Source organism: Salmo salar, chromosome 27, assembly GCF_965601325.2.
Source record: "Salmo salar chromosome 27, fSalSal1, whole genome shotgun sequence".
Lineage (NCBI taxonomy): Eukaryota > Metazoa > Chordata > Actinopteri > Salmoniformes > Salmonidae > Salmo > Salmo salar.
In genome coordinates, this window is record NC_138317.1 from 24,533,606 (window position 1) to 24,559,515 (window position 25,910).

The 25,910-nt window shown below is 42.0% G+C and overlaps 2 protein-coding genes across 3 annotated transcripts; one reads left to right on the plus strand and one right to left on the minus strand.

The window, feature by feature from the left end:
• Nucleotides 1-1,360: 1,360 nt before the first annotated feature.
• On the minus strand, nucleotides 1,361-7,431 carry LOC106588710 (ankyrin repeat and MYND domain-containing protein 2). Its single transcript, XM_014177987.3, has 7 exons — nucleotides 7,353-7,431; nucleotides 6,960-7,120; nucleotides 5,486-5,700; nucleotides 5,051-5,186; nucleotides 2,021-2,149; nucleotides 1,757-1,862; nucleotides 1,361-1,638 (listed from the first exon to the last, which is right to left on the minus strand). Exons 1-7 carry the CDS (start codon nucleotides 7,429-7,431, stop codon nucleotides 1,472-1,474), a joined length of 993 nt encoding a protein of 330 aa, XP_014033462.2. The 3' UTR covers nucleotides 1,361-1,471.
• A 2,555-nt stretch (nucleotides 7,432-9,986) lies between these two features.
• On the plus strand, nucleotides 9,987-25,208 carry LOC106588711 (eIF5-mimic protein 1). Of its 2 annotated transcripts, XM_014177988.1 has the most exons (12): nucleotides 9,987-10,081; nucleotides 16,576-16,646; nucleotides 18,173-18,349; nucleotides 19,967-20,070; nucleotides 21,071-21,136; nucleotides 21,313-21,448; nucleotides 21,547-21,656; nucleotides 21,932-22,102; nucleotides 22,298-22,444; nucleotides 22,610-22,748; nucleotides 24,230-24,352; nucleotides 24,587-25,208. In XM_014177988.1, the coding sequence occupies exons 2-12, from the start codon at nucleotides 16,583-16,585 to the stop codon at nucleotides 24,613-24,615; spliced, it is 1,266 nt and encodes a 421-aa protein (XP_014033463.1). In that variant the 5' UTR covers nucleotides 9,987-10,081; nucleotides 16,576-16,582; the 3' UTR covers nucleotides 24,616-25,208. The 2 variants fall into 2 exon arrangements, with proteins under 2 accessions (XP_014033463.1, XP_045565753.1); XM_045709797.2 differs by lacking the exon at nucleotides 19,967-20,070 and having other exon boundaries at nucleotides 10,013-10,081.
• The last annotated feature ends 702 nt before the right edge of the window (nucleotides 25,209-25,910 follow it).

Genomic DNA, 25,910 nt, shown 5'->3' on the forward strand with positions numbered 1-25,910 from the left:
CTGAGCTACAGGGAAGACCATAGGTCTTATTACATAGGTGGTGTTAAAGACAAAGTCTGGAAAATGTGCATAGCAACCAAGAGGAGGTCGCCAACGAAAAATGGAAACAATGGAGTAATTGGGAGATGTAGCCGTATTTGTTTATCAAGGACTTTTGTCTTTATGACTGGCTGATACATGAATAACAATTCAAGGTCACTGTCTGCACTGTGAGAATGTGTCATTAGAATGAGCTCTGTTTCATGCTCACTCTCTGTAGAGAAAAAGTCTGACTGCATATTGTATAGAACCATCGCTGTAGCAAAAAGACCATCACGCTTCAGTACCCTTTGAACACTGCCAACAGAGTGCAGTAGCTCTATTACCAGTCATCATCAATGCATGGATGGTATTAAAGGGGAAAGCTGCCATCTAGTGTCCAAAGAAATATGGGCATATCCCCATAGCAACAATGGACAATGAAGGAGAATTATTAAGGCACTCTTTATTGACGTCATTGAAAATGTAAAACTGTCAACCAACACAAAAGCCAATTAGCTGTAAAGGGTTTTCCAGCATTAAAAAGTCAGATCATTATTGGATCATCATTCTACTCTGTGACATGGAATGGTATTGATACATCACTGGCAAGACATCCGTGTCAAAGGGAACATAAAAATAATGATAATATAATGTTCAAATTATAACAGGAATACACAACTTAACAATAAAGCATAAAGAAGCCCTTAATATTGTGTTTTCTACCCATGGCCATACCGAAATAATAATAATATGACATGTATTGTTCAATAAGGTGGTCCCATTGCAACATGAGAGTGGATTTTTTAAATTACTACAGTGAGGGATGAAATTGTTATTTCAAGACATTAATTAAAGAATATTCAAGGCTTACATTTTAAATAAGAGAAGGAATTTTCTCAAACGACATACAAACAAGAAAAGAACACCACAGCTAATCCAAATACAAGTCAATGGCTGCATTTACACAGGCAGCCCAATTGTGATCATTTGCCCAATTATTGGCCAAAGATCTGATCTGACTCATTAAAAGACCAGTTATTGGCAAAATATCAGAATTGGTCTGCCTGTATAAATGCAGCCAATAGGCTGTACATCATATGCACACCCTGTATACTTCAGCCTCCCCTAGCCAAATAGACCTCATTGTGTCCATAGTAACAATCCTTCCTTAGGCTCCAGTCCAGCTGCCTGTTGGGTAAAGCATTCATCCTCACTAGCCACTTTCCCTCTAATCTGGACATCATGGCCAATCAGTAGTACTGCTGATTTGTTTTAATCCTTCTCCTTTAACCAGGGACTGATTCAGACCTCAGACATCAGGTGAATGGAATCAATTCAGTTTAATATTCAATAAAACTTTATTATTAATATCACTGAACTCTGGCCAATAAGTAACATTCATCAATGAATCAATTAACTACCCAGTAGAAAAGAACACCAGCAGTCCCTCTCATTCCTGGTGGCAGGATGGTGGTCCCTCTGAGGATGTGGAGGGGCAGTGCAACTGGTCTGGTGCTGAGGGACCGGGACAACCTGATGACGCCATGCGCTCCTCTGCCTTCAAACACAGCTCTGCCAGGAAGCTGGCTGTCTCCTTCACCATGTCATTCTCCTCATCTGGACCCAGGATAAAGAGGAGAGGGGTAAAGCATGTCTGGAGCACTATAGTACACTGTAGTATAGCTGCAGTAGGTATATTGTATGTGTTTTCAACAGATAGGAGTGTGTAGTTTACCATTGAGCTCCCTCAGCCTCGGGGCATCCTTCTCCTGCAGTCCTTTACAGATCTTCTTATGGGTGAACCAGTGGAGTCGCTGACACATCAGGCCACAGTACGTCACCTGTAGTAGTAATTGGAAGCATTTATTAATCATTTTATAGGCATTCCTAATGGTGTATTCATGGACGTTATCATTAAGTGTAACCAAAGTAATAAAGAGGGAAACGATTGAGAGAAACCCTGTGCTTGTGTATCGGAGGTCGGAGGTGGTTTTCGTACCATTTTGCAGAGGGAGCATCTCTTCTCTGCCCCCCTCTCTCCACACGTAGCACAGAACTCTGCGTCTATGAAGGCCATCTTACCCGTGAGAGCCTGGGTTAGCACCGAGAATGCTGTCGGGTCGTTACCCTGGAGACAAGAGAAGCAGTGGAACATTGAACAGGAAACATTCCCATACAGAAAGGAACATCAATTGTCAATATAATCAGAATTCATTGAGCATGATCATGAACTCCTTAAAAAGGTCCAATGCAGCTATTTTTATCTCAATACCAAATCATTTCTGGGTAACAATTAAGTACCTTACTGTGATTGTTTTCAATTAAAATGATAAAAAATAAACAAAAATAGTTTCTCAAGCAATAATTTTGCTAGGATTGTTTAGGAGTGGTCTGAGTGAGGGACCTAATTGGGGGCGGCAGGTAGCTTAGTGGTTAGAGCTGACAAGGTAAAAATCTGTTGTTCTTCCCCTGAACAAAGCAGTTAATCCACTGTTCCTAGGCCGTCACTTTAAATAAGAATTTGTTCTTAACTGACTTGCCTAGTTAAACAAAGGTTAAATAAAAAAATAAAATAAAAATTGCAGGAGCCTAATGGAAGGGATTGGAAAGTATTCAGACCTCTTGACATTTCCCCAAAAGATTTACATTACAGCCTTATTCTTATCCTCAGCAATCTACACACAATACCCCATAATGACAAAGTGAAAACTGGTTTTTAGACATTTTGCAAATGTATATATTCTTTAAAACAGAAATACCATATATGCATACGTATTCAGACCCTTTGCTATGAGACACGAAATTGAGCTCAGGTGCATCCTGTTTCCATTGATCATCCTTGAGATGTTTCTACAACTGGATTGGAGTCCCCCTGTGGTAAATTCAATTGATTGGACATAATTTGGAAAGGCACACACCTGTCTATATAAGGTCCCACAGTTGACAGTGCATGTCAGAGCAAAAACCAAGCCATGAGGTCGAAGGAAATGTCCGTAGAGCTCCGAGGCAGGATTGTGTCGAGGCATAGATCTGGGGAAGGGTACCAAAACATTTCTGCAACATTGAAGGTCCCCAAGAACACATTGGCTTCCATCATTCTTAAATGAAAGAAGTTTGGAACCACCAAGACTCTTCCTAGAGCTGGCCGCCATGCCAAACTGAGCAATCGGGGGAGAGTTCCTCTGTGGAGACGGGAGAACATTCCAGAAGGACAACCAACTTTGCGGCACTCCACCAATCAGGCATTTATGGTAGAGTGGCCAGACGGCAGCCACTCCTTAGTAAAAGTCACATGACAGCCCGCTTGGAGTTTGCCTAAAGGCACCTAAAGACTCTCAGACCATGAGAAACAAGATTCTCTGGTCTGATGAAACCAAGATTGAACTCCTTGGTCTGAATGCCAAGTGTCACGTCTGGAGGAAACCTGGCACCATCCCTACGGTGAAGCATGGTGGTGGCAGAATCATGCTGGGGGATGTTTTTCAGCTCAGGGACTGGGAGACTAGTCAGGATCGAGGCAAAGATGAATGGAGCAAAGTACAGAGAGATCCTTGATGAAAACCTGCTCCAGAGCTCCCAGGACCTCAGACTGTGACAAAGGTTGACCTTCCAACAGGACAACAATCCTAAGCACACAGCCAAGACAACGCAGGAGTGGCTTCGGGACACGTCTCTCACGTCTCTCTTTTGAGTGGCACAGCCAGAACCCGGACTTACAGGTGTGCCCAGCTTGTAGCATCATACCCAAGAAGACTCGAGGCTGTAATAGCTGCCAAAGGTGCTTCAACAAAATACTGAGTAAAGGGTCTGAATACTTATGTAAATGTAATATTGCAGTTTATCATTTTTAATAAATTAGAAAAAAAGTGTGTGTGGATTGATGAGGGGAAAAAAATATTTGATCAATTTTAGAATAAGGCTGTAACCTAACAAAATGTGGAAAAAGTCAAGGGGTCTGAATACTTTCTGAAGGCACTGTATATAACGTTCAAACTAGCTGTTATTGGCAGAGGTTTGAAACTTTATTTGTTGTTGGTCTATTGAAGTAACTGTCCAGTGTTTCCAGATTTCTATGAAATATGACCTATAATTAATTTCAATATAGTGAAATAGTTTTCCTTACAAAAAATTATAATTAAGTATGTTAAAAATCAGCTTTTCTGTGTTGGAATGGTGTGGGCGTACCCGAACTACAGAATGGTGTGGCCGTATACCGGTCATTAAAAATATTCATGAAACACATAACAATTACAAGAAAATAACAGAAAAATGTATTGGATAGTTACAGGTTAGAATGCCAGCAATGCAATCAATCACTCACATCAACCACTGTCAAGAGAAACAAGATGATGCACTGGGAGTCTACACGAGTAGACCACTGATTGGCAAGCTCATTGATATATTCTCAATCAATTTTGAAACGGTCTGTTTGAGACACAAGTTTGAGGTGCAGTTTTTTAAGTGTTTTTTTTTATCCTATTCATGCTTTGGACACAAATACGAGTACAGGATTAGTCAACAACATTATTTGGGTATGAGTGAACAGAATCTGAACTTTTAAAAGTGAGATTTTCACTGGACAATTACTTTACCTTAGCGTTTTAATGTAAGCTTGCGGGATCAGGTGGCTTTGCAAGGCTAACTTTAATTTATGTCACCTGGTGATGGGTGCCAGAACTCCACCCATGCAAAACGTGCTGAAATTTCAGGCGGTCTTTTCAAACAGCTCTTACACTAAAAGGGTATTATCATAATTTTCAAGAATTCACAGTATTATTCCAACCTCATAGTGTGGAAATGTACAGTATATAAAACACCGGAAAATCACGTTTTGGACTGCACTGCCCCTTTAATATGTAAATGTGACGTTTAATAAATGTTGCGCAATCCAATCAATCTTCAATTGGTTAATTTCCAGAGAGGACTAATTAAGTGAGTCCGTAATTGAGTCCATAGGAGGAGCCTTACATTGGATAAGACCGAAGTCAAAGGAAAGTTTGAATCAATGAATGACGGGAAGCTCACTCACAATCTCCACTGGTGCAATGCTCCTGACCAGCTGCTGTAGCAGTGCGGCTTCACAGTAGGGAAACTTCCTGATGCAGTCTCTAATAAACTTCTCCTGGTACTGAGGAAAACCATCTCCATCCCTCCCCTTCAACAGGCTGAGAGAAGAGACATACAAATTAAAACAATTTAAAGACAATGACACATTTTAATTGTCTAGGGAACTGTCTATACAGTTTACATACAATATTCATGCAATATACAGCACTAAAAATAAACTATGAAACACATAACAATTAGTCCCCAATGGTTAGCCTGGGAATTTTGTGCAATAACAGAAAAATATATTGGATAGTTACAGGTTAGAATGCCAGCAATGCAATCAATCAATCACATCAACCACTGTCAACAGGAACAAGATGATGCACTGGGAGTGACACACACACACAACACACACCTCTTGATGAGCACATCTAGCTTGTCATCACGGTCCAGAAGGAAGGCCATGCATTTCTGCAGCACATAGCTAATGTAGTGCATCTTCATGGCCAGGACTTCATTCATATCCTGCTGCTTCACACACTGCTCACACAGCAGGTCCATGACATGGTAACACTTCTCTAATGCTCCCACGTCCACCAGCAGAGGGTTCTCCCTGACCAGCATCACCAGCTAAGAAAGGGGGGAGGTGTGGAGGAAAGTGTTAGAGAGAATATTAGAAAGAGAGAGACGGAGAAAGAGTTAGAAAGACACAGTGGCAGAAACCATAGATTAAGTACTGACTGGTCACTTTGCAATGCTACTGTATAAACACACGCTCCTATGACTTCATAACTGTCTCGGAAAAACACTTGGAAATAACTAAGTTGCAATCTCATCTAACCGACATATGACAGCCACAAGGTGTGTGCAGTTGGTTAGACAGCCAAAACAGTTCGGACTTTTCTTGTACATTGGTGCACAGCCCCGACCGTAACATGACTTTAAGTAAGCATTTCGTTGGACGGTGTATACCATGTATATCCTGTACATACGACTAAGAAAACTTCAAACTTTAACCATGACTTTAGTCAACAGGCTAATATAGCAGAGGTCTGAGAGTGTTACAGTGGCACCTCTCTCTGTGTCCTGCGTTCACGTCCAGACAGATAGATATATTTAGACAGATCTAAAGTGGGCAGCGGCACCACGGGCGTGTGACTGCAGCCTGCAGCGGGTGAGGGTTGATCATGCAGAGAATGGAATTCAAAAGGACACTAGGCTATCCAAGCCATAGTGGAATTACAAAATAATAGGGGGACTTGGGGGGAAGGTGGTGGCAGCTGGGTAGCCCATAACAAATCAGCCTTCCATCCTACCCTCCAACAAAATGCTAATATCAAGTGTGCCCCCATCCGCACTTTCATAATTGCCAAAGATATCAATGTGCACTAAATAGGTGATATTGTGCCATTTCAGGGAAGCAGCCTTAGACTACTGGAGAAACTGAGTAAACCAAAGCCTATTGGGTTCCAGGAAGCTATAATGGCCATCTAAAGTGTCTTAACAACACGATCAAGCCACTCCACTTCCCCAGAGTCAGATGATCTAATATATACATACCATTTGTATGTCTCTGGGGCAGTTTGAAGGAAGTTGAAGGTAGTTTCTACTAGCTGCTCCTGTAGACTTTAAGTCATTGCGCTAGTTAGCGATGGCTTCAGAAACTATCTTCAACTTCCTTCCAACTGCCCACAGAGACATACAAATGTTATCCATGAGTTCATATGACTCTGGTCTCTTTAATGCATTTTATTCTCTATTTTACATAAACACTTGCACTAAAAGCAATCTCGTAGAGTGTGCAGTGCACAGAGGTTTAAGGAGAGGGTCGTTTTTGAAAATTTAGATAGGAACCATTTAGAATTCAATGTAGAATATAATATCTCCACCTTGACAGGGTTGAGGTTGGAGGTCATGATGATCTTGTGAAGCGGTCCAGCCAGTTTGGGAGGCAGTTTTGCTTCTCGCTCCAGCCCCTGAGGCCTAGTGTAGTACTCCAGTCGCGCTCGAGAGAAGAAGTTGTTGATCACTGTCACACAGTCATGCTGGCCTGAGAGGTGGGACAATCATCATCATCAAAATTATCATCACCATCATCATCATCATCATCTTAATTTTCATAATCATCATAATAAACCCAAAAGTTTGGGACAAGGGGACTGATATCAGGGCTGTGGTTAATTTGGTTTTCAATTCAGCTTATTCAGAAAAAGTCACAAAAAAGCTGTGTATTTGCAGGAAAAGACCTGTGTGAAAGAAGTTTAAGGCGATCACTTCTTTACCCACGAAAGCAGCCATCTGAGCAGCCGTGCGACCTACTGAATTGACCAGGTCTGTCTCTGCACCCGCATCCAGCATCATGGAGGTTATGTCTGTCTTTCCTGGGATAGGGCAAGTTATGGCAAAGTGTAATTGTTTATTAAATTCTTATATAGTGCTTATGAATTAGTTATTTATGGATTATGAATGTGTTATGAAGTCCTTTTGTAGGTACCCTTCAAATAAAATATTACCAATATCAAAATATTGGCTAAATTACAGTATATGCCATATGAAAAAGGATGCCTGCCCTGGACTAACCTGAGAGTCCAGCAAACATGAGGGCTGTGTATCCATAATCATGTTCATTACAGTTGACATCTGCCCCGTGCTGTAGCAGCAGACTGCACATGTCTGCCTGGCCCTTGTATGCTGCGTGCATTAGGGGGGTCATTCCATACTGAGGAGAGACAGAAAGGATCATACTATCATTTAGGGTACTGATTCTACTGGTATTCACCTGGTAGCCTACTTGTAACAGCTTCTTTGAATGAATACTAAAGAAACAAACAAGTAAATCATTGGTTATGCCTGTTTAATTACCATAGTAAATACCTGGTACTTTTTGCACTGTAAAATAAAGTGCTATGGAAGTAAGGCAGGAAGAGACAGTTACTGTTACATGTTTATCCACACAATACTCAAACGTGACAATCATGTCAGAGCTATACTGTATTGAGTTGATAGGCCAGGCTGAGACTGAGTGCGCATATACTGTCAAGCTCTGCTGCTCCATCTGATTTTGACAGACTGGACACTCTTGTGCCACCTTTTCTTTTTTTTTTTACATCCTGCTCCCACACACACCCACACACATACACACATACATACACATACACACATATACACACCGACGTGGTCTGAAGTAGTCTGTGGGTTACATCTAGTGGCTGGAGTACTACGTCCTGCACTCAAGAGTCTCAGCCATATGTCTACATAACAATGGAAAACATATGCTGCAGGCCTTCACCCACAGAATGTTATATATATATATGTCTCCATGGCTACACCATCCCAATAACATCACTATTTACTTTGTGTCACTAACGCCCTATAGGTTTGTCAGACTATGTCAAAACTATTAGCGGTCATGCGTTGAGGATTTTTGTGAAATAGACTTTTAAGTGACATTTACGTGTTTTACTGTTCTAAACATCTCAGGGATATTGTGGCTAGTGTATGAATTGCTGTAAGCTAACTTGTACACAGATATATTGTGGAAGAGAATGACAAATCTCATCTTAGCATTGACTAATGACACAAACAACACAGGTAACTTTGCCAGAGTTTTCAACAACAAGACTCCCAAGCCCCCATCCATACAGTACCTCATCCAGACAGTTGACTCTGACGTCCTTGGACCCCAGCAGCCGTGCAACCTCCTGCACATCGCCTGGTTCACACAGAATAGAGACTTTAGATATAAAATGAAACATGCAATACCTCTTATTAACAATATATCATACAGTATCTATAAATGATCTGTGCAATCTCACTTTATCTCCCCATAGGTATACTCTACAATGAGGTTTTTGCAAGACACTGTGAATGTGAAAAACAGGTGCACTCCAGCAGTTTGGTATAAAATGATTTAATTTGTCATAATGTGTGTTGGTGATGTATGGGAAGTATTGGAATTTTTACTATAACATTATTACATCAAAAATGTAGCCTACTGATAATACATTAATGCCTGTGGAGAATTTGTTTGATCATATTTTCAGATTCAGAGTGTTTAATAGTCACATGTACAGGGTTGCAGGTGTGATTGCAGGGTACAGTAAAAGTCTTAGGCTTCGAGCTCCAACATGCAGGACTAAGTGAGAAAAAACAAATGAAAATAGCACTATATACATAAAGACAACTGTGCCAGTGATGACTAAATAAATGTCCATTGGGGTGGAGGCAGAATGTTGAGGGAGTGAAGTGGAATGACTATAACGGGAGCATGACCATTGAGTGAAATAAAAACAATAACATTTTTTTTTTTTAAGTAACATAAAAAGTAATACAACAAGTAATATTTGTGTGACAACGGAAGACAGTACTGTAACAAAATGCATTGAAAAAAGGAAAATAACAGAAAAGTGTTTACAAAGTCAGCCAAAAAAATAAATAAGAAACTTACCTGCAGCAATAACCTGTAATATTTCTCGCTCAGCTGCTGAAAGATCTCCTTTCTTGGGAGCAGCCATTCTCTCTGTTGTTAAAATTGTATTTATATTTTCTCAATTCACAAGTGTTGACGAACAATATCTTGCTGTGGATGTGTGTTTATCCCAAAATCGTTACACCATTTGGCAGGCACAGGCGTGACGACAGTAAAAGGTGATGGACTTTACCAAATGTATAATATGTAATTGAAGGGAAGTTAAACCATCATTGGACTACACCACTATGTAAAGAAAAGAGGTGACAGATTGTCCACTCACTAACTTAAAATGCATAAATGTGTTCTTATTCCTCTTTACAATTTTAATAGCTTGTAATAAATGTATTTGGAGGAGAAATATGCCATATGTTAATGTTATAGTTTGGTATATTTAATTCTGTCTGGATTCCCCCTATACTGACGTCTTTGGTTTAATCCGGCTGTATTTCAAGTGTCTGGCCACTCTAAGGCGTTTTGATAAGTGACTGTTCTTGCTTGTCGTCGTTCATCTCAACTTGTTGTAGAGTCATCCACTGCAAGGTAAGTCCCTCAAATATTTCACATTATGAAATGTAATGTTTAGGCCTAAATGTTCAACTTTATGAGTTTGGCTAGGTTTGGTGACAAGTTTAGCCCCAGTTCTCTTAAAATGTTTGTTTGGCGTAAGACATTATTTACATAAGTACATTTTTGACAAATATATATTAACATTGGCTAAAGTAACGACGTGGATAGCTGTGATTGCCATTGCCAAGCTGGTTCTGCCCACCGTGCGGTGAGTTACAGGTGCGCCGTCCTCGCATCGGTTGGCCGGTTTTGGAGATGCCAACCGCCATGGGCTACTGTACGGTGTAGCCGCTAACTATGTATCATTTAAACAAGCTTCATAAACATTATTTGAGACATGATAGTGCCCACAGTCCTCCAAAGACATAATAGCCTACTGGAGAACGAGACTGGCATATTTGGGTATATTTGGAATTCGATAGTCTAATAACACGCAGCTCTCTCTGCACGTGCACAGATTATCAATGATCCAAGAATAACGATCGAGGTGACCGCTCAGCACCCTCCCAGCACCCTCTGCCGCTGAACTCTCTGGAGGGCATTAAAGAGGCTATAGGAGAGGATCTTCATTTCAGCCAGTTTGCTACAGCAGGAAAATAATCCTGCAGCAACGGGAAATGGGAATTATTATGTGGATTATGATTAATGAACATTTATGTAGTTGATACATGTTTCTTAAAGGAAAATCAAGTCTTAAACTATATATATAACGTTAGTATTTCGAGTCACTAAAATATCACCCATAATATTTTTGGGGATAGAAATGCGATTTTGTTTTGTTGCAAAATAAAACAAATTATTATGGCTAAATACAAGGAAATTTGAAAAGACAGTTCATGAGCTCGCCTTGACTAAGGCTTCTCAAAAAGCTTTATGTCAAGAAACTTAAATGCAGTGTTGCAGTAAAATCATCTAAAGCAAATTTGGTGATAGACAAAGAAAATGAGGCATTAATGATTTCAACATTTTTTATATTTATACATCTCTTGTGATGCGGTTCTGAGCAGCACTGATGGATGTGTTGACATGACAACTGCATCATAGTTTTGAGCGACCTTTCCCGCCTTTTGTTCCATGCTGCCTGAAGACCTAGCTAGCCTGTAACTTGTTAATACCAGATACAGATAAAAGTGGAGATATAAGTACAGTATCTTTGTCATAGATGAATAGTGTAAACTTTCTATTATAATTGCTGACAACCTACAGTCAAATTATGGCACCAGTAGAGTAGCAATGTATTTAAATAAATCACACCCCTCTGGAAACACGCATTCTCCGTTATTGGTTACAAGGCTGTACATATTTAAATTAGGTAAGAGAATATCATGTTTCTATTGGTGTATTAAAATGAGAGTTAGGGTGACATCACCCCATCTCCTTAATAATTCCACCTCCTGAATACAAGTGTTTGACATGGGGTAGGGGACCAGTAACTTTATGATTAAACTTTATCAATGTAGAAGCAATAGTAATTTTTCATACTTTGGTCATCACACTTTCCTCTGGTTTCATCCAAATATCATAAAATCATGTTTTCCATGAAATGTGGACTGTTCATGGCCTTTAAATTTCAATGTGGAAATTCTACATTTTACACAAGTTTTACATTTCCTGCGTTGCAGGAAAGTTTTCCTGCAACAAGGTGATCAAATTAAGATCCTACATCTGTATTGTTGTCCACTATCATGAGCTGATGGCCAGATAGGACGCGGGCACTCATTCATGGAAGTGAAGTCTCTTTCGCTCACACAAAAAGAGGTGCGTTCTTTTATACTGTAGTCTTGAAACGTAAAACTAGTCGCATTTTGTTGTCACCCTCTCGTACAAGCACACCCTTTCTGTAATTCTTATCAGACAGACTGAGCTCCACCGAGGCTGTTGAGTCTCCTCGTCACCATTCTCTGGCCACTGTTGCCTGCTTCCAGGAATTGTATTTATTTTGGGCATTGAATGTCAGTTGGATAGACCTACAAAGCCTGTGTTTGTGCGTCCGTGCCTGTTGGTGACAGGCAGCCTGCTGGGTGTGTGTTGGTGGCGGGGGAAGGGGTCTGTGTAACATGGCACTGGTATGTGACAATGCACATGGCTTGACATGTGAAATCATAAGGGGAGTTGTTGTTGAGAATACTGGTTGTGACTGACCATATAAAGCTGTGGTTATGAAACTGGTCAGATGTTACAAGTGCAGCCTTCCACATCAAATTGGTTCTGTCATGGAGTCTATGGAGTACAGAGGAAGAGTCTCTTGTGACCGACCATTACGCTGAGATTTGGCTCTAGGTGCCTAAATGAACAGAGGAGTAATATTGTGAAAAGGGGGTTGATTTTTGTCTATTTTCTTGTGATCAGACAGTGTAATAGGCCTTTTCACAGGCAACCTGTTTGTGAAAAGGAACATTATTCAGATTGATTGTCTCATCACAGAAATGTCAGATTTTCTTCTCCTTTTCACAATTTTACCTCGGAGGTGACACGTAACTCCATCTCCTCCTTAGCAGAGGTCTGTGTGGAGGTTAACATCAGGTGAGTCCTGTTGACAACATCTTCTACACTGATAATTGCTGTGGGATCACTACCACCATCCCCCAGGGCCTTAGCCCAGCTCACTGTGCTCTCCCCGGGGGCAAAAAGACTAAAACTGTGGGCATTGTCAGGTGTTCTTTAGAGGTCTTAGAGGTACAGAGTACACAGTGTGCACAGAGCTATAGGGAGACAAGAGGCTCACTCTAACCTAACTAACCCTAACCACCAAATATGATTGCACCTGCAGCTAAAATAATGCTTTATAGATTATAATAAGCATGTATGAGCCTTTACAATGTCTTAACACTTAAACTGCCAGGCCTTCCTTCCGCCGTTATTACGCCAATGAGAAGCCATTTTGACTGCAACATTCTAACAATCTAAACATTTCATATGCTGTCAAAAAAATGGTACGTGTTTGGAAACCTCATAATTGTCTCTTTCTGATGATACAATATAGAAATCCTATTGGTTAGAGCGTTGGGCCAGTAGCCGAACGGTTGCTGGCCCGAGCTGACACGGTGAAAATCTGCCGTTCTGCCCCTGAACAAGGCAGTTAACCCACACTTCCCCGGTAGGCTGTCATTGTAAATAAGACTTTGTTCTTAACTGACTTGCCTAGTTGAATAACAAAATAAAAAAAGTGACTTTGTAAAAGGATTTGGAAAAGTCACTTTTGCACTCCAGGGGAAAAAAGCCCTCTTAAACGGCTTAATACACAAATTATGTTTGTCATATCAAAATTTTAACAACATACATGTGTTAAATAGATGTAAAAAAAAAAGTCAAGGACGGAGGGTGGCATGAATTGTCAAATGTGACCGACCGCCTTGATTTCGGTGTTATGTAGCAAAATTTGAAATTGTGTTTTTTACATTGGATAAAAGTAGAGTCTCAGGGCTACAAAATCATACATCATACACTGCATTTGAGGAACAATGGGAAAGTAATTCTGCTTTGAAAATTGGTCAACTTGTAACCTCACTTTTGAGAAAATGGCCTTTGTATGTGTTGGTGCCTACTGGAGATCCTTTGTCTACACCATCATCATTCACACCCTCTTAAGCTTCAGCCCCACCCATCATTTTAACCTCTATGGGCTAGGTGGGACGTGACCGTCCCACTCTATTCAACAGCCAGTGGAAGAGCGTGGCGCGAAATACAAAACATCAAAAATGCAATAATTTCCATTTTTCAAACATAGGACTATTTTACACCATTTTAAAGATAAGACTCTCGTTAACCTGTTATGGCTAGGGGGCAGTATTTTCACGGCCGGATAAAAAACGTACCCGATTTAATCTGATTATTACTCCTGCCCAGAAACTAGAATATGCATATAATTATTAACTTTGGATAGAAAACACTCCAAAGTTTCTAAAACTGTTTGAATGGTGTCTGTGAGTATAACAGAACTCATTTGGCAGGCCAAAACCTGAGAAGATTCCTTACAGGAAGTGCCCTGTCTGACCATTTCTTGCCCTTCTTGATTATCTCTATCCAATACAGGGCATCTCTGCTGTTACGTGACACTTCCTACGGCTCCCATGGGCTCTCAGAAGGCGGCAAAAAGCTGAATCGTGGCTTTGCAGGCTCTGGCTGGAAAAAAAGTAGCGCATTTGGATAGTGGCCGGTCACAGTACTATGAAACTCAGGCTCGTGCACGAGGGGATCCCATGCTTTTATTTTCTCTCTTTGTACGTATACACGTTTCCCGGTCGGAATATTATCGCTTTTTTACGCGAAAAATGGCATAAAACTTGATTTTAAACAGCGGTTGACATGCTTCGAAGTACGGTAATGGAATATTTAGAATTTGTTTGTCACGAAATGCGTCGTGCTCGTGACCCTTATTTACACTTCGGATAGTGTCTTGAACGCACGAACAAAACGCCGCTATTTAGATATAACAATGGATTATTTTGAACCAAACCAACATTTGTTATTGAAGTAGCAGTCCTGGGAGTGCATTCTGACGAAGAACACCAAAGGTAATCAAACTTTTCTAATAGTAAATCGGAGTTTGGTCAGGGCTAAACTTGGTGGGTGTCTAAATAGCTAGCCGTGATGGCTGGGCTATCTACTCAGAATATTGCAAAATGTGCTTTCACCGAAAAGCTATTTTAAAATCGGACACCTCGATTGCACAAAGGAGTTCTGTATCTATAATTCTTAAAATAATTGTTTTTTTGTGAATGTTTATCGTGAGTAATTTAGTAAATTCACCGGAGGTTTGCGGGGGGTATGCTAGTTCTGAACGTCACATGCTAATGTAAAAAGCTGGTTTTTGATATAAATATGAACTTGATTGAACAAAACATGCATGTATTGTATAACATAATGTCCTAAGATTTTCGAGTATATCAACCCAGACAGGAAGACCACGTCAGTGACTCAACCCACTCAAGTGACGCACCCCTCCCATGGACAGCATGGAAGAACACCAGTAAGCCAGTGACTCAGCCCCTGTAATAGGGTTAGAGGCAGAGAATCCCAGTGGAGAGAGGGGAACCGGCAAGGCAGAGACAGCAAGGGCGGTTCGTTGCTCCAGCCTTTCCGTTCACCTTCACACTCCTGGGCCAGACTATACTTAATCATAGGACCTACTGAAGAGAAGTCTTCAGTAAAGACTTAAAGGTTGAGACTGAGTCTGCGTCTCTCACATGGGTAGGCAGACCATTCCATAAAAATTGATCTCTGTAGGAGAAAGCCCTACCTCTAGCCGTTTGCTTAGAAATTCTAGGGACAATTAGGAGGCCTGCGTCTTGTGACCGTAGCGTACGTGTAGGTATGTACGGCAGGACCAAATCGGAAAGATGGGTAGGAGCAAGCCCATGTAATGCTTTGTAGGTTAGCAGTCCCTTTGTCCCCAGGCAGTCCACTCATTGACTGAGCTCCTTTTTTCTGCCCGGTTACAGGAGACGGATGAGAACTTTCTGAAGGCTTTTGACAGCCAATTTGAAGCCTTAGGAAGTGCAACGTGACCCCACAGACACTGTAGTTTCGATAGGGATTAGAAAGAACTACAATTCTCAGATCTCCCACTTCCTGGTTGAATTTTTCGCAGGTTTTTGCCTGCCATATGAGTTCTGTTATACTCAGACACCATTCAAACAGTTTTAAAAACGTCTGTGTTTTCTATCCAAATCTACTAATAATATGCATATTCTAGTTTCTGGGCCAGAGTAGTAACCAGTTTAATTTGGGTACGTTTTTCATCCGGCCGTGAAAATACTGCCCCCTATAGCGAGAGGTTAATTTAAAATGCATTTCAGGTGACTACCTCATGAAGCTGGTTGCCAAGTGAGGTAGAATGCCAAGTGTGCAAAGCTGTCATCAAGGCAAAGGATTTCTACTTTGAAGAATCTTAAATATAAAATATATTTTGATTTGTTTAACTTTTTTTGGTTACTTCATGATTGCATGTAGTAACCATGTTATTTCATAGTTTTTGTCTTCACTATTATTCTACAATGTAGAAAATAGTAAAAATAAAAACCTTTGAATGCGGTGTGTCCAAACTTTTGACTGGTGTATAGTACAGGGTTGACAGACAGGACAAGTCTCAGGCAGTCAGAGCATTAAGTGAATTCTTTCTCTACCTCCCTGGCACTGCTAAGAGGGACTCACAGCTGGTAAGCATAGAGTTTTCAACTGACATCGAAAGATTTGCTGAAGGTTTGAGATTTACTGAAGCGTAACTATTTCAATTGTTTGCTAACTATTAGTAAACTGTCACAGTACATTTTGGGCACATTAACACAGGTATAAATAATTTTACCATAGAAAATGTATTTATTAAGATCTAGCCTAGAAATTATGTTGCAGACCTTTAAATATGGTATGTTGACAGAAACCAAGACGTTCTGTCATTAAACGGAATGGTTGTTGACCATGTTGTATATGGTCTACTCATTTCCGATTTCTGTATTTGTTTTCCTCAGGACTTTTATGAATACCGGTAAGCAACAGAAGCCAGTGCTAACAGGCCAGCGGTTCAAGACCAGGAAAAGGGGTGAGTTGTGTTACATCTGTCTACGTGCGATGTCAATGCCTAATGTTCACCACGTACAATATGTTGGCAAGACAACAGACAGTGTTAAGTTGCAATACCAGATAATTGAACCTGTTTCTTAAATCAACTGACTCTTTGAGACTGTGTAAAATGTCTTGATTATCTTTTGAAGTCTCACCGACAACCAAATTGTCAATGCACACTTGTAGCTCATATTTCTCCTATTAAGATCTGCTTCTTGGTAAGGGACCAGCAAAGGGACAGCAGTGTTCTCCTCTACGTTCCTCCTCTTCTCCTGTCTTCTGTCCTCTTCTCTCTCCTCTCCACACATAAACACAGACTATAAACACTCTTCACTTCTAGGGTTCTGTTTCATCTCTCTGTTGTGGCTTGACATTCCCTCTTACACAACACCTACTGCAATCCAGCCTGGCCCCAGACTGGCTCCCAGTCATTAAGATGTTGAAGTTTCTAGAATGTCACAGCATCGTTGTGTGACCATGTCACACCTAGTCTCAGCGTGAGTGGAGCATGTCACTGTCATTGACAGCAGTGACAGGGCAGAGCTGAACTAGCCTGGTCCCAGATCTGTCTGTGGTGTCTTGGCAACTTCCAGACATGACATCACAAACAGATCTAGGACCAGGCTATAGCTGAACTTCCTCCCAGTACAGTGGGTGTTGTTATGAACATTACTCACAGAACAGAAGGACATGTACTGTTGTAGGAACATTTCGTTCATACTCCATGAGGCCCCTTGTTGATTCTCTTGATCCGTGTGTTGATAGCCAGAGAGCTTTTAATGAAGAGGACATCGTTTGGACGATGTGTTCTTTGTGAAAAACAGAGGCTTAAATCAGGGAGGCTAACCCTCCCCCAGGCCAAGTAGCAGCTCGTGTCCCATCAGGGCAGTGTCCCTTGTCTTCATCACACCTTGACTGGGGAACTGAAGACCTGTCTGTGACGCTTCCAAATGTACCACTGTAGCTATACAATATGTATTGACTTTTAGCCCGAGAGATCATTAACTAGCATGCATACGGCAGCGTTTCCCAACTGGCGGCCCGCGGGCCATTTTATTTGGACCCCAAGCTTTCTGAGCAAAAATAAATGAAGCAAGCATTTATTTTTTCTTTTTATTGTTGGACATAAGACTGTAACAACATCAGCAAATCCGCTCCAAGTTATTTACATTTTGGAAATTTGTTCCAAAGTATTCCCACGCATAATAGAGAGATCGTATTCAAATGTAAACAAGGTTTGACATGATGTAGTCAAATATTATATCTGTTTGGGCTTCTTGCGGTCAATTTTCAATCTACAAATGATTTGTAATTATGTTCTGTCCCCCGACCATCAGCTATAAAAATAAATAAAAAATTAAATCAGCCCGCGGCTGAAATCTAGTTGAGGGTCCCTGACATACGGTATATATTATGCATGGTTTACCAGACCTTATTTTCTGATGTTATCTGTGTACCTACAGTACAACACTGTCCTCCTCTGCCTTGTCCCTCCCCACCCAGATGAAAAGGAGAAGTTTGAGCCCACAGTTTTCAGAGACACAATCGTTCTGGGCCTCAATGAAGCAGGAGGAGACCTCGATGCTGTAGCTAAGTTCCTGGACGTTACCGGTTCCCGACTCGACTACCGTCGCTATGCCGACACCCTCTTCGACATCCTCATCGCAGGGAGCATGCTCGGTGAGTGGAGGAGTGTAGTGAATTTAGCAGGCAGTGCAACCGGGACTCAAACCCAGGTCCAAGGACTGTCAGTCCATCTTCTTAGCCATTAAGAGGTCTGCACCGCTTGATGTCGCTAGGTGTTATATTAAGGTAGCTACAGGTATGGTTATCTGCACGGTGTCAGCTCAGTGGTGGAACATCGTGGTCCTTTTGTATCAGTACTGTGCACGGTGTTACTGTCTCCCAGCGTCCTTCCATGAACCAGCTGATCGCAGTAACCAGGCTGTCCATTCAGGCAAGGACAAACTTACAAACAGATCACAGCTGGCTTTGTCAGATTATCAGGGTCATTTCCCATTATCAAAGACATCCGGGAGAGACTGTTCTTCAGTAGACTGCAGAAGGCAGGCACCTGCATGAATCCTACTGGGTACCATATCGCTGGATTAGAAAGGAGAACGTTTGTTAGAACATAAGGCAGGAAAGGAGAAATTGTACACTCACTGTACTAGGCTTTAGAAACGTAATTCATGTCCAAATACACACTCTCTTTCTTGCACGCACACATTCACACACGCTCATTCACTTCCTGACATGTTTAATCTGTGTAGAATTAGTTGCTGTCTGTCTCTGTCCAGCTCATACACACGTGCACACACACGCATGCAAACACACGCAGGACTCTCTGCCAGGCCTGTGTCAGTCTCTGCATGTCAATCCCCATTAGCGATAACCGGTTTACCCTGGTCCTATAGTCCTATAATAAGACCCTGGCAGGGGAGAGGCCGAGCAGCACAGAGGGAGACCAGGGATACAGATGTAGGATCTTAATTTGACTTATTTTGTAACAGCTAAATAATCCTGCAGCAACAGGATTTGACCGTTTTTTGCTTGATCGGTAATGTTGCTTGATCGGTTGTAAGGTTATTAGCTGGCCAAAAGAAGCTACAAGAAAAGTGGAACACTGTTAATATGACCATGTGTTAGTGTGAGTTTTCAATGAATGAATCATAAAGCTCATCTGCATTTCCTGCGACGTAGAAAAATTTTCAGCAACAAAGGAGTGAGCAGATTAAGATCCTACAGCTGTACCTGGTAATCCACCAAAATAAACCATCCTCTCAGGGAACCAGATTAGCCTTTAGTTTAGCATGGAGGCTCAGCTCCTGGTTCACACTTCACACACATGCACTCATGAAGGCAACGCATGCAGGAAGTTCAGACGCACACAAAACAGTTTATAGTTTGATTGTATTGTTAATCCACAACAGTCCTTAAAAATGGATTCAAAGTCAACAACGATTGTTAAAGCATTAGATACATGTTGCAGTTTGGACTCTAAGCCCTCAGATACTGTATCCTCAAACAAGAACGGATTAAAACACTGGACCAGGCTGCATCAAGACCCATCCATTTTACAACTAGATGACAGACATGTTATACATACATGTTGTTTTAGTCAGATTTATCAGACGGTCTTATCCAGAGCGATTTACAATCAGTGTATTCAACTAAACTAGGTAAAAACCACCTTACACAATCATTACAAGTAAAAGCTAGCTGTTAAGACCAGAGATGGGAAAGGCCCATGTAAACATGATTTAACCTTTAACCCTGGTGACTTGTCTGTCTCAGCTCCCGGTGGTACGCGTATTGATGAGGGGGACAAGGCAAAGGTGACAGAACATTGTGTGTTTACCACCGAGGAGAACCATGCCAACCTCCGCCGCTATGCTCAGGTTGGTACAGACACACAGACGGACGGACACACATACTCTCTGTCTCACCATTGACTTTGTCACATCCTCAAACGTTAGCCAACATTTCCTACCAAGGCCTGGGGGTGGAGGGGATTTTGGGCTTGAGACACCTGCAGTAAAGTGGTATTAGACCTGCTAATACCCACCAAACCCCTGGGAGTAACCAGTTTGTCAACGCTCCACGATGACATCCTTTTAATATAATCCTCCTTGATTAAACTCACTTACTCCTGCACCATCTGCTTGTCTGTCTTTCTTTTGCTCGCTCGCCGACCGACGTCTCGCTCGCTCTGGTATTTCACCCAGTAGATATGGGAGTTTATCAAAATTGGGCTTGTTTTGGAATTCTTTGTGGATCTGTGTAATCTGAGGGAAATATGTGTCTCTATGGTCATACATTTGGCAGGAGGTTAGGAAGTGCAGATCAGTTTCCACCTCATTTTGTGGGCAGTGTGCACATAGCCTGTCTTCTCTTGAGAGCCAGGTCTGCCTACGGTGGCCTTTCTCAATAGCAAGGCTATGCTCACGGAGTCTGTACATAGTCAATGTTTTCCTTAAGTTTGGGTCAGTCACAGTGGTCAGGTATTCTGCCACTGTGTACTCTCTGTTTAGGGCCAAGTAGCATTCTAGTTTGCTCTTTTTGTTAATTACTTGACACATTGGAAATAATCATTTTTGTTTTCTCATGATTTGGTTGGGTCTAAGGGCTCTGCCCTGCCTCTGCCTCTGTCTCTCTGTCTCTCTGTCTCTCTGTCTCTCTGTCTCTCTGTCTCTCTGTCTCTCTGTCTCTCTGTCTCTCTGTCTCTCTGTCTCTCTGTCTCTCTGTCTCTCTGTCTCTCTGTCTCTCTGTCTCTCTGCCCGCCTCTGTCTCTCTGCCCGCCTCTGTCTGTGACTGAATCTCATGTCCCTCTGTCTCTCTGTCTCTCTCTCAGCCCTCTGTCTGTGACTGAATCTCATGTCCCTCTGTCTTTTTCTCTAGGTTTTTAACAAGCTTATCAGGAGGTACAAGTACCTGCAGAATGCCTTTGAGGAGGAAATCAAAAAGGTAAACTATTCATAGGGACTTAACATGAGAGTATTTCCTAACAGATCTACTTCAGTTTTTCATTCTCCTAAGTACTTGCGGTGATGTCATATCTTAAGGTGTTTAGACATTTTGTATCCTATTGTCTTTAGTTTACATAATTGTCTTGATTGATTAATTGATTTTATCATGTGTAGCTTTTGCTGTTCCTGAAGGCATTCAGTGAATCAGAGCAAACCAAACTGGCTATGTTGACTGGTATCCTATTGGCTAATGGCACTCTGCCCCCGCCCATACTCACCAGCCTCTTCAGTGATAATGTTGTGAAGGAAGGTGAGTGTGTGTGTAGGGGGGGGGGTTGATTTCTTGAGGCATATATTTATAGCTATGGTTTTCTTCCAAGTTGTTCTCTTATTCTTGGTATCTTGCAGGTATCTCTGCGTCCTTTGCGGTGAAAATGTTCAAAGCATGGATATCTGAGAAAGATGCCAATGCAGTCACCTCAGCCCTGAGGAAGGCTAACCTGGATAAGAAACTCCTGGTAAGAAACCCTTTAGGCAGTTAGCCTAGAGCAGTCATTTCCAACCTGATGTATAAAAAAAAATCGGAGACTTTGCGAATGGTGGTCCTCAAGCATTTGACAGGGATTTGGTAGTCCCCAAAATGGAAAAGGTTGGGAACCACTGGCCTAGAGGTCAGAGAGCGTCTTTTATTGTGCTCCTATTCTATTTCAGCCACAAGAGCGAGCTGTTGAGTCAATTTTTAGGGTTGAAGGTCAATGGAAGTTGTTTGAGCCTAGACTTGTTGTTTCTCTAGGAGCTGTTTCCTGCCAGCAAGCAGAACGTGGAGCATTTCTCCAAGTACTTCAATGAGGTGGGGCTGAAGGAGCTGTCAGACTTCATGCGTGTGCAGCAGTCTCAGGGAACACGCAAGGAGCTGCAGAAAGAACTGCAGGAGCGCCTCTCTCAGGACTGCCCCATACGAGAGGTACAGTACCACATGCCAAGTCCTGCCGTTGTACTCTTGAACAAGCACCAATATAGCTGCATTGTGCCCTACCCTGTGTTTCCAACCCCTCATTGGAGTGTGTTTACCTCTGGGTTGGGTTATATAAGCAAAAATAATACATTCCGTTCTCCACAAGATAATGGACAGTAAAGAGTTATTATTCTGTGGTTCTAGATGGTGGTGTATGTGAAGGAGGAGATGAAGAGGAGTGCTCTCCAGGAGCAAGCTGTGATTGGTCTGCTGTGGAACATTCTCATGAATGCTGTGGAGTGGAACAAGAAGGAGGAGTTGGTCACAGAGCAAGCCCTCAAACACCTTAAAGTATGTTATCATAACATCAACCATTAATAACGTAAATCACTCCTATCCTAACTACTCTATAACAACATGAGAGCTGGTCACTGGAGGCTCTCAAACACCTCGAACACTAACATCAACCATGAATGAATGACTTTGTTTATGGGGTGTGTATCCTCTCCCCTCCAGCACTATGCCCCCCTGCTAGCAGCGTTCAGCACCCAGGGCCAGTCAGAGCTGGTGCTGCTACTGAGGATCCAGGAGTACTGCTATGACAATATCCACTTCATGAAGTCCTTCTCCAAGATAGTGGTGCTCTTCTACAAAGGCCAGTGTTATCTTATACAGGACACTGTTTCACACACTTTCTCTGTAGGAAAAGAAAGGAAGGGTCTCTTTCATTTGGCTTAGTAGTCAGGTTGCAGTCAATTCCATTTCAATTTAGGAAGTAAACTGAAATTTCAATATCACAGAGTGCATTTGGATTTTGTTACGTTACACCCTTATTCTGAAATGGATTTTGTTCAATCTACACAGAATACCCCATAATGACAAAGTGAACACAGGTTTTTAGAGATTTTTGCAAATGTAGAATAAAAAAAAAAAAATGTATTTACATAAGTATTCAGACCCTTTGCTATGAGACTCGAAATTGAGTTCAGGTGCATCCTGTTTCCATTAATCATCCTTGAAATGTTTCTACAACTTGATTAGAGTCCACCTGTGGTAGATTCAATTGATTGGATGTGATTTGGAAAGGCACACACCTGTCTATATAAGCAAAAACCGAGCCATGAGGTCGAAAGAATTGTCCGTAGAGCTCCGAGACATGCGTGTCGGCACAATTCTGGGGATGGGTACCAAAACATTTCTGCGGCTTTGAAGGCCCCCAAGAATACAGTGGCCTCCATTCTTTAATGGAAGAAGTTTGGAACCATCAATACTCTTCCTAGAGCTGGCCAAACTGAGCAATCGGGGGAGAAGGGCCTTGGTCAGGGAGGTGACCAAGAACCCAATGGTCACTCTGGCAGAGCTGTGGAGATGGTTGTCCTTCTGGAGGATTCCCCCATCTCTGCGGCACTCCACCAATCAGGCCTTTATGATTGAGTGGCCAGGCGGAAGCAACCCTCAAAAGGCACATGACAGCCCGCTTGGAGTTTGAAACAAGATTCTCTGGTCTGATGAAACCAACATTGAACTCTTTGGCCTGAATGCCAAGTGTCTGGAGGAAACCTGGAACCATCCCTACGGTGAAGCGTGGTGGTGGCGGCATCATGCTGTGGGGATGTTTTTCAGTGGCAGGGACTGGGAAACTAGTTAGGATCGGCAAAGTACAGAGATCCTTGATGAAAACCTGCTTCAGAGCGCTCAGGACCTCAGACTGGGGCGAAGGTTCACCTTCCAACAGGACAACGACCCTAAGCACACAGCCAAGACAATGCAGGAGGGGCTTTGGGACAAGTCTCTGAATGTCCTTGAGTGGCCCAGCCAGAGTCCGGACTTGAACCCAATCTAACATCTCTGGAGAGACCTGAAAATAGCTGTGCAGCAACGCTCCCCATCCAACCTGACAGAGCTTGAGAGGATCTGCAGAGAAGAATAGGAGAAACGCCCCAAATATAGGTGTGCCAAGATTGTAGCATCATACCCAAGAAGACTCGAGGCTGTAATGGCTACCAAAAGTGCTTCAACAAAGTACTGAGTAAAGGGTCTGAATACTTATGTAAATGTGATATTTCTTTTTTTTTATGCACTAACTTCTCCTTGTGGCGCTATGCTAATTGTTCCTGTTCTCTCCTCTCCACCCAGCTGACGTTTTGAGTGAGGAGGCCATTCTGAGGTGGTACAAAGACACTCACACCACCAAAGGGAAAGGTGTCTTTGTCGAGCAGATGAAGAAGTTTGTTGAGTGGCTGCAAAATGCAGAAGAAGGTAAATTTAGGTACATTTAAATACAGGTTAAAGGTTACATAGTTACAGGTAACCTAATCAATTACTGAATAGAAAACCATAGAAAACCAGAAAATGATTGTTGAATCAATGAAACTGGACTATTAACATTCTCTAGACTTCCTGTTGTGCTGTAATGTGCTCTTAGCTGTAATTCCTGTTTTCACCACTAAGAGGAGCTGTTTAGTTATATCTCTTGTTTATTTTCCCCTGTAGAGTCTGAGTCTGAGGGAGAGGAGGACTAGAAGACCGACCCAGCAAGGAGTTTCTCTAACTCTGTAGTCTGCTGCATCCTGTGGCCTGTATGTCAGTCAGTCCCCATGTTGCATAGTACGTGTTTCAGGTTGTCTTTAAAGCATTCATGCTACCTATTTAGAAGATTTGCTAGGCTTTATCATATTAGTGGTGTTCCTGAGCCATTCAAGATAAGGCATTGTGAGAAGTATGAGACCGTGTGCAACATGACTGCAGTAAAGATGACCTGGAACACGCCTACTCATAATGTCCGACTGACCAGGGGTCAGACTCCTCAACCTCCTGCTCCAGGCAATCAAAGCACAACCCCCAGCAATAAACCCCTGGACCCCCCGACTCAACTTCACGAGGACAGGAGACTAGATTGCCCAATCTCTGATATTTTGAATTAAAGATTGGGCCTTTAATACAGGTTGAACACATCAGTCAGAGCAGACTCCCTTCACTAACGTTGTTCAGGCATAGAGAGGAAGTCCAGACCTCAATCTGCAGTAGATTGTCATACTTGTTTTATGGATACTCAAATTTGTATGTAACTTGGCAATGCTTTTATCTTTTTATTAATAAAGTGTTTTTATATGTATTTCCTTGTTTTGTTTCTGTATTGTGTTCTTAAATCAGTAGGTTAGTAAATAAGGGTTCTGTCCATGTGTCTGATGGTTAAAACCAACTTCCTTGGCATCTAACTGATTAGTTAGGTACTCAGAGCTGAATGAGAAAGTGGGTGACTGTGAATGCTATTATTGGGAGGAGATGAGAGGTGAAGTTCACTCGGTCATTGTGTAACTTAACCTTCATGCACCTGCTTCTGCACCTGAACAGGCCAGGTGAAGGAATGCCATTGACACTATTGTGACCTCTGTCCATTCCCTATTTAGTGTACTACTTGCCATTTTAGACAACATCTAGGGAGGTAATGAGCAACAGGGACCTCCACTGTAGATGGAGAATTACATCAGTGCCATACTGCTGCATCTACTGCAGGTTCTGTTTCTCAGAGCAGTATGTTGCCTCTAATATTCACTAGAGCCATAACCTGATTTCAGAAAGTTTTTCCTTTTCAATCCAGGGACAGAGTGCACACTCTTTGGGGTTGTCAGTTAATTGGTGCATTTAGGTCAAATGAATGCCTGAACAGCTTTCACTGACAGATATTGTGTTTGTGTTCCTGCATGTGTGTTTTTCATTTGAGGATCTCTGGGTCTCCCCCTTCCCCAACCTGTGTCCTTTTCCTGTCTAGGTTTAGGTGAGCAAGGAAATCCCAGTCATGCAGGGCTTCACTGAC